General features: G+C 39.4%; 1 protein-coding gene across 4 annotated transcripts in view; it reads left to right on the forward strand.

The window, feature by feature from the left end:
• Positions 1-9,360, forward strand: part of dmpk (DM1 protein kinase) — a 44,417-nt gene that overhangs the window by 5,741 nt on the left and 29,316 nt on the right. For 2 of the 4 annotated variants that reach the window (XM_032511901.1, XM_032511902.1), the window contains exons 3-8: positions 3,114-3,205; positions 7,296-7,379; positions 7,606-7,701; positions 7,844-7,992; positions 8,246-8,339; positions 8,472-8,669. In XM_032511901.1, the coding sequence (XP_032367792.1) occupies positions 3,114-3,205; positions 7,296-7,379; positions 7,606-7,701; positions 7,844-7,992; positions 8,246-8,339; positions 8,472-8,669 (713 nt within the window). Of the gene's footprint in view, positions 1-3,113; positions 3,206-7,295; positions 7,430-7,605; positions 7,702-7,843; positions 7,993-8,245; positions 8,340-8,471; positions 8,670-9,360 lie in introns of those variants that run through there. The other 2 variants (XM_032511905.1, XM_032511903.1) reach the window with 2 other exon arrangements.

Genomic DNA, 9,360 nt, shown 5'->3' on the forward strand with positions numbered 1-9,360 from the left:
AATAAAATTGAATTGAAATTGAATTGAATTAACCATTTGGCGAGAAATTATCTCGTGACTCCCTTGGGGGTGCAGACTCTCTTGAAATTTCTTCAGTGACACTGTACTGGAGTTATTGTTTCATCCTGTTGGCACAGCTGTCAAATGAGACTAAACGATTTACATGTTACTGTAGTGTAACTGTAAGAAGGTCAGTGATCTGAATGACATCATCATCTATTTCTATGTGGCCACAGTCACAGCCTTCCATGTCTGTTTCTGTCACGTGGCTGGCTCAGTCTACTGACCCAGGGCGATATTATCTGTTTTCAGTAGATAAAGAAGTATTGTTATAGGATTGTCCTATTCCTTCAGGAAACTTTTAGGTCTGAGGAGACAGTGTGTGTGTGCCTAAAGTTGGTCTCTCCTGAAGTGTGTGAGGAGGTGGGTAATGAAAATAAGGACTGGAAAACTTGCCACAACATATAAATATATATATACTATTTTTAGCTTCACAGAACATCTCCAATTCAGGCAGTTACTCTGTTAAAGAGAAACTCCCTTACCGGCAAAGATACTGTTCTGTTCAGCTGAAAGGACACACAGAGCAGCAAATTATGTTTGGGATTTGTCAAGCAGTAAAACATGAGAATCAGGTTAATTATTGTACTCAATCCACAAAGGGAATATTCATTTATTAAACCTTTATTTTGACTGAAAAGATAATTTGAGTCCTTATTTGAAAAGACATTGACAAAAAACATCAAAAAAACAACACAGAAAAGGATACACCATCATGACAATATAGACACTAGTAAAATCTAATCATGACCGTCTCTCTCACACTTTATACGCACTGCCTGTCTCGTACTCCTCTCTTGTCTCTCCTGTTGAAGGATATAAAAATAATTTAGTAAACGCACCTTCTTTTTGTTTTTGCAGTATTTTTTATTTGAATTATTAAAATATGTCTCAATCACTGTACATAACCGTAAGCAAAATGTGTTATACAATAATATATTTTTACAATACTACTATATTATCACGCAAGTATGCTAGGTTTTTCTATTGTTGTTAAATTGAGCCTTTATTCCACTGTAATTACCAAAGAACATCTTGGCCTGTAATCTCTGTGGTTATGCCATTGTTTGAAATGCATCCCTTCCCCATGTTCTGTAGAGATGTTCCTGGGAGAACCAATAGAGCAGTGCACGTTGTTGATGTTGGCAATGCCATCCCTATAAAACAGCATGCTTATTGCGTGAGCGTGTCAGCTGCATGACGTGTCCGTTTTTATTTCGGCACCCATGTCAACAGGTTAGAGCTTGCACACTGCCTGTGTGACTTGCACGTCTCAGGTGCTAAAACGCATGCATGCTAGAAATAAAACCAACGCCTATTTTTCAAGCGACACTGTCAATACAGAACAAAATACTCTGCAGCCTAATTTGCCATCAATCCTGCCGACATTGTCTTTGCTGTTATCAAATCAGGGTATATTTATGTTTGACATGAAGTATACTACTGTTTGAGTGGAGTAAATTCCCACAACCGTCTCCCCATGTGTCATTTTATCAATGGGAAACATACATCTGTACACATGTATGTTTCCCATCGATAAAATGACAGCAGCGGACAGTAAAAGCAGACAGGTTTTGCGTGGGTTAGAGAAAGCCCAATGAAGTAACCAAAGTCTGTTCTTTTTCCAGGGGTTGATGGGAGTTACATAGAAATGAGAGAAGATGAGGAAGCCTGTCTTACTAAAGAGAAATTGAGGGTATATAATGGAATTAAACCATGTTTGAGGTTTTCTCCTGGAGCTTGAAAGAGGCTTAGTGTATTTTATCTTAGTGAAGAAAACGTTATGTGAAAAAAAACTTGTAGTTAAGTGTTATCTACAAGGTTTGTTTTGTTAATGGGAAGGTCTGATAAAGGCACGATCTTTCCTATTGCCAGGTTGAGGTGGGTGTGGCTCACCTGTGTCCCAGCAGCTGGGAGTTGACTAAAGAGGTTGAGGACAGCCTGGGAGTGAAGTTGCAGAAGGAAAGGCATGTGTCACGATGGAGCGAGCTGGCGACTAGCAGTTTATTTGAGAAGATTCATAGATGCATTGCCGGCCAAACTTTGGAAGCCCCTAGACGCAACGATAATATGAGGCGGCTGTGGCTCAGTGGTAGAGTGATCACCTGCCAATCGGAAGGTCGGTTGATTGATCCCTGCAGTCCAATGTCAAAGTGTCCTTGGGCAAGACACTGAACCCTGAGTGTAAATATGTTTAAATGTTTATCTGGTGAGTAGGTGGCACCTTGGCCAGCAGTCTCGGCCCCAGTGTGTGAATGGTGAATGGTTCCTGTACTATGTAAAAGCGCTCTGAGTAGTTGTTGAGACTAGAAAAGAACAGTCCATTACATTTTATATCAGGTTTTCCCAGAATTGTTATGGTTATGCCATGACACCTAAGCCCAAGCAAACAAAACCAGCCTGCCTGAACAACTACCACCCAGTGACCTTAACCTCTGTAGTGATGACATGCTTTGAAAGATTAATCAAGGATTACATTTGCCTTCACTACCCAGCACAGTTTACAGTAGTACAGTTTCCCTAGTCCCAACCAATAAACAGTAGACCCACATCCTCCACACCACACCTTATTGTGCCTGGAAAAGAACAACCTTCTCATCATAAATCAGTCAAGACTAAAGACCCATTTACGGAACGTACACTGGACCCTAGGCCAGATGTCGGATCCTACGCCGTAGTCTGACACCCACCTCTCAAAAACTGCAACTACACGTAGTGGCGATGCAGACCATAACAACTGTGATTTGTCCGCTTGGTAGACTTGCCTTTCCCCCTTCTCATTTCCTGGTTCTCCTTCTTCATACACAACATGAAATCAAGGATAGTGCTAACTTTTCCTGCAACAGTTCCATGACCATGGTCACAACGCACAGGGGAGACACTGTTTCTCCCACTATGCCTCTAGAGTTGGTACACGCTCTGAAGTGTACTTTTACAAATTATTTGTCTACTTTTTAGCCTACACCTTGGAGAAAACACGGTCTTGACCTAGGTGAACTCAATTGTGGGTACAGGCCTGTTCACATTCTCTCTTTTTCCTACTCTAATCACAGCTGAGCCCCTGGTGAGGCAGGTGAGAAGGACTCGAATCAAAAGAGAAGACTTTCACATCCTGAAGGTCATCGGCCGAGGCACATTCAGTGAGGTGAGCTGGAATTATAAAGAATAACAAATTCTCTTTTTTAATGAGCAATGGCTTGGTGTTTTGTTAAAAATTTGTAACTTTACATAGCTGCATTGTATCTTGTCTCACCATTGACTACATATTATCTTGAGCTTTGGTCCAAACCCATTTTGACTATGCTGCCATCTCCTGGTATACCGGATTATCACAACACTTCAAAAGCAAACTTCAAAAGGTTTAAAATAATAATAAGAGCTTAATTAACAGTTCAGCCACATACTCCTCTCGATTCCACTTTAAAAATCTTCACTGGGTCACGGTGGAAAAAAGAACAATATATGTAAAGATGCTGCTCACTTGGTACCAAAAAATAAATCATGGTACCAGAGTACTTCATTATTTTTCACGACAAGGAGATAATAATTTTAACCATCATCTAATCACATTACAAGAGATAGCTTGTCTACAGTGCAACAGTACAGTTTAATAATCTGCCCACAAATCTGAAACTTGGTGTTTAACAGAGCATGTTTGAAGTGGCCTTAAAAGGTAATTTTTTTCAACCTGGACCCCATATCCCCCAACAGACTTCCAGAACGCTTTTTACCCGCTTGGTTCCACTCTTCACATCGCTATCTCCGGACAAGAAGTTACCTTGTGAGGTTGATAATGTTAGTGTCAGTAATTTTTTAATAACAGTCTGTTAGTAGCAACAACAAAAAAATCGAGGATGCGCAATGGCCCCATTAGGATACATTGCAGCTCGGTCTGGCCGGCCCATCATTGCAATCTTGCTTAATACTGGCCCAATTTGACAGAGTTTTGGTTGCAATACTCTATTAGACACAAATGCATGGGTATATGGGGTGCAGGTAAAAAAACAAAAAAAACAACAAAATCACCCTTTAAAGGGTAATTTTGTTTTTAACTTCGGTAACAGTTCTTCTTATGCCACTTTTGAAAAGGATCCTTACAAAAGTTGAACTTTCTGTTAAAAAGTAAGATCCTTTTAGTTTAACATGAAATATTCTTGTTATTGCTAAACCCACCAGACTCCATTTAAATAAACCGCAATTTTATCATTGTGAAATACATCTCATTTAAAGTCAACAGAAACAAAGTCAAACTATCAAAAGTTGATGTGGTTTATCTACTTACTATTTCTACAATCACCACTCTGGTTTGGTTGAAATAAACGCTTAATTCAACCAACTTATAATGTTGTCAGACACTTGGAGAAGTCATCTTTGCCTGTCAGCGGCAGAAACAACACTTTTAGTGGACGGAAAGGGATGATGCACATTTGCCCTATAAGATTATAGGGCCTGGTTCATGGCTGCCAGTTATAGCGTTCTCGCTCAAAACTTGACTATTTTCAAGATTCTTTTTTACATTAGTCACTTAGTGTAGACACCAATGCAGGGAAAATAGGGTTAAGTACCACAGCTCTAGACTCTTTTTTACTAGGAGCACTTTAGCCACTAACTAACTTAAAAAGAAATCTTAAATCTTTCACATTTCATATTTTCCCCATTTCAGTTCAAAGTCACATTTTAATAAACTGTGTTTAATAAAGTATTATTACTGTCAATGTACTGTAATATTGCTTTTTGTAGGCTCTCCCTCTCAACATTCCTGTCCTTTTAGTGTTAACACTGAAATAGCAATCATATCTTAAGTGATTAAACCTCCATGGAAAGGGGAGTATCTTACTATACAACCCGGTCTCACGCCAGCTCGTGAAATGTTCACGTTATTTTGATTTATTGATTTGTGTATAGATTTATCTTGTGTACAGTGCAAGATTTTCGAACGTCGGTGAAGCAACAACCCTGGGTGTGGCAGTCCGTCCCGTTGTTGATCCCCAGGCACAGGGACACGATCCGCGGTCTCTATGGCACACAACAACGGGGAAATGAAACGCCACATGCAGGACACGTCAAAAACAATGGGACGGTTGTGGTTAGGAAGAGAATAACGCGGAAAGGAACTGCAATACAGGGGGATTCAATCCCCGGTCTCTGGGGTGAAAGTCCTGTGTTGTCTTAGCCATCCACCATCCAGACCAACCTCCCTGTGCAGATTTTTGGCTTTTCAATGCTACTCGCTACCGTAATCGTTCTGTGATCACGAAATAGGCTTCCAATTGAAATATATTACTTCAAAAATTTTAATCGACAAACGAAAATAAGGACATGTACCTGTACACAAATCAATAGATTAAATAACGTGACCATTTCACAAACTGCCATGAGACTGGGCTGTACTGTCTAACACCCAGTGTGGGAAATATTAAGTGATGAGGGAGCCAGAGAGAGATGAGCTGCTACTCACACACTGTTTTCATGAAGTCAATTGTTATACATTTAGCAGCCTATATCTATTCTTTTTTCATAGAAGCAGTCTCCACTCTCTGCTTTCACATCTCTACCTTTCTCACCCAAGTGAGGGAGCAGTACCGCAGCATGTAGCAAATGTCAGAGCTGACATTAGCATTGATGTCTAAACGTAAATAAATCAGTGAATGCATGGGCAATTAATTGATATCCCACAGTTATGGTGTTGAAATAAAATCTTGTCCTTTTTGTGACTGGTGACCGTATACAACACTGTTGAGGTCTTTCAACACAGCTCCGCCGACCGGAAGTACATGCAAGTGGGTTAAGCCCGTAAACAAAGTGAGATGAAGAGAGGATGGCTGACATTAGGCTAAGGCTAACTATTTGTCGGCTACTACTATGCTGCATTTTCCTCACCAATGTACTGTCTTGCAAACAAAATGGATGAACTTTGGCTGCGGATCAATCGTAAATGTATTATGGACTGCAACTTCTTGATTTTTATGGAAACATGGTAACAACAGCGCTGTGCAACAGCATGTGCGGACGATGAGTGTGATGCCACGAAAGCAAGACACCAGTGTAGATCACAACGTTATGCAGTTGACTGATCACTCAAGGACCATGCCCGAATAACCCTCTGGCAGATTTGCTCTCTCCTCCTTTTTCAACATAAAACAAAAAAATTAAAAAAATCAGCCCCCTGGATAGCTCAGTTGGTAGAGCAGGCAAGGTTCACTCCTCAACGCAGCAGGCCAGGGTTTGACTCTGACATGTGGACCTTTGCTGCATTTAATTCCCCCTCTCTCCACTTTGATGTCTTCAGCTGTCCTATCAAAATAAAGGCCTAAAATGCCCCAACAAAAATCTTTAAAATAATAAAATAATAATAAAAAAGTCATCAAATTTGCAGGTTGTACAGTAGTTAAATACTCAAATGGTCGCAAAATTCAACTGATTACCATGTAGCATGTTAAATTTAATTCAAATTGTTATTTTTTATAACTGAGAATGAAAGGCTAACACTTTATTTGATAGGGTTGTGCATAAGACTGACATAACAACTGTCTTGGATGTGGAGTCCTTTTGAATGTTCACAAGTATTCAACACACATTATGACACTTTTAATGCAAAGTTATTGTTGCAAATTGTTTGTTTACTTGAGGTCAAGAAAAAAAAGATATTCATGACACAATAATAATGATCTCAACAGGCAATGTAAAAACCAACCATTAATGACAGTTTAATGTAATGTTAACACATAAAGCTAAATATATTCTTAAAGTTTGATAGTTAAGTTATACCGTCTTGCTTATTGTCAAGTTCCCATGACAAAAAACATCTCAAACAAGGCTAACTTTGCATTAAAAGTGTCATCATTTATTGAATGACACTTAATGACAGTCATGAACATTTTATAAAGACTCCATGTTCATGACATGTACAGGTCCATGTACAGGTGTCATGTCATAATTAAAACGGTGTCATCATGTCAGTCTTATGCACTCCCCTTAAGTAAAGTGTTGACATAACTAGCCCTCTGTCTGCTATTTACATGTTGACTGTATTGTCTGCCCCTGTTGTCTTGTTGATGTGTCATTTAGCTTTCTTATCTTTTTCTAGAAGACCACAATGGAAATAAGCCTCCCGGCTTTATTGATTTTATTTCTGTAATTTTTTTATTTAATGTATGCAATAACTGCTTTATTCATTAACTAAAATCAATCAATCTATCACTACATCCTCACTACACAAGTCATCACTGTTTCAGGTTGCTGTGGCAAGGATGCAAAGCACACAACAAGTGTACGCTCTGAAGATAATGAATAAATGGGACATGCTGAGGCGAGGAGAGGTACACTCACCCAAACATGTGCTCATATTAACAAAATGACAACGAAAATGGTAGGAGGTAGAAGGTTTTCTTACTGCAAATTCTGGAGTAAGATGGAAAATAGAAAGTTAAATTAAGGCACGTGCCCTTTGATGTAAACTAGTTGCCCTTCAGTTGATTGTGGCTCCATCTTTCTTTTTACTTGTGGCTTTTTATCCAGTTGTTTTTGTGTTTGTGTCTTACACAGACAGCATGTTACCAGGAGGAGAGGGAGGTTTTACTGAAGGGTGACAGACGTTGGATCACAGAGTTGCACTATTCCTTTCAGGATGACAACTATCTAGTGCGTATGAACACAGCCAATCAATTATGTCACGTAAATGTTTTGTACAAATGTGTCCTGCTAGTCTATAGCATATGCTGTATTTAACTAAAATTTCAGAAGATCTACCATTTTCCTCACCCATCCCCCCCTCCTCCCTCAGTACCTGGTGATGGATTACTATGTAGGGGGGGACCTGTTGACTCTGCTTAGTAAGTTTGGAGACCGGATCCCTGAGGACATGGCTAAGTTCTACTTAGCTGAGATGGTCATGGCCATTGACTCTGTCCACAGACTGGGTTATGTACACAGGTAGATTATTCTCCTCTTTGAAAAATGGTGCTTGTACTGTTTTCATTTACATGTTAGTTTCAGACTGAGGTCACATACAGTTTCAAGATAAATTGTTACTTTAGTATTACCATTTCTTTTCAAATTGTTCAAGTAGGACTTTTCTGAGTAACAAACCCAACAAAGTTCACCACACAAACTGTCCTGTAACTGTGATATGGATAGAGAAAACTGAAAACGTTGCATCTGATTATTGAAATATGATCTTCCACAGAGACATCAAACCTGACAACATCCTGCTGACAGCTGATGGACACATCAGACTTGGTGACTTTGGTTCCTGTCTGAGGCTCCAAGAGGATGGGATGGTGAGAGGTGACAGAAGGAAAAAATACAGACAAAAACACACAACTGAACAAACATTAGAAATGTGAGTCCTGACCTTTCAAATACCCCTTTTATGTTCTTAAATATCCATCAGCATACCAATTTTATTTCAGGTTCACTCATCCCTAGCAGTCGGAACCCCTGACTATTTGTCTCCAGAAATTTTAAAGACAGTAGAAGGAGGCGGAGGTTATGGTTCTGAATGTGACTGGTGGGCTCTGGGTATCTGTGCCTATGAGATGGTGCTGGGGACCACGCCCTTCTACGCAGAGTCCATCTCTGAAACATATGCCAAGATCTTCCACTTTCAGGTGTGAAAACACACTGCCAATGTCTTTCGGAATTTAAAGAACTTGTTAAACACTGGCATACATTTAGACCTGGCATACTGTGTGTGTGTGTATATATATATATATATATATATATATATATATATACACTACCGTTCAAAAGTTTGGGGTCACATTGAAATGTCCTTATTTTTGAAGCAAAAGCACTGTACTTTTCAATGAAGATAGCTTTAAACTAGTCTTAATTTTGAAGAAATACACTCTATACATTGCTAATGTGGTAAGTCACTATTCTAGCTGCAAATGTCTGGTTTTTGGTGCAATATCTACATAGGTGTAAGAGGACCATTCCAGCAACTATCTCAGTGTCTAATGGTACAATGTGTTTGCTCATTGGCTCAGAAGGCTAATTGATGATTAGAAAACCTGTGCAATCATGTTCACACATCTGAAAACAGTTTAGGTCGTACACAGAAGCTACAAAACTGACCTTCCTTTGAGCGGATTGAGTTTCTGGAGCATCACATTTGTGGGTCAATTAAACGAAAATGGCCAGAAAAAGAGAACGTTCATCTGAAACTCGACAGTCTATTCTTATCTTTAGAAATAAAGGCTATTCCATGCGAGACATTGCTAAGAAATTGAATATTTCCCACAACGGTGTGTACTACTTCCTTCAGAGGACAGCACAAACAGGCTCTAACCAGAGTAG

The sequence above is a fragment of the Etheostoma spectabile genome, unplaced genomic scaffold, assembly GCF_008692095.1.
Source record: "Etheostoma spectabile isolate EspeVRDwgs_2016 unplaced genomic scaffold, UIUC_Espe_1.0 scaffold512, whole genome shotgun sequence".
Lineage (NCBI taxonomy): Eukaryota > Metazoa > Chordata > Actinopteri > Perciformes > Percidae > Etheostoma > Etheostoma spectabile.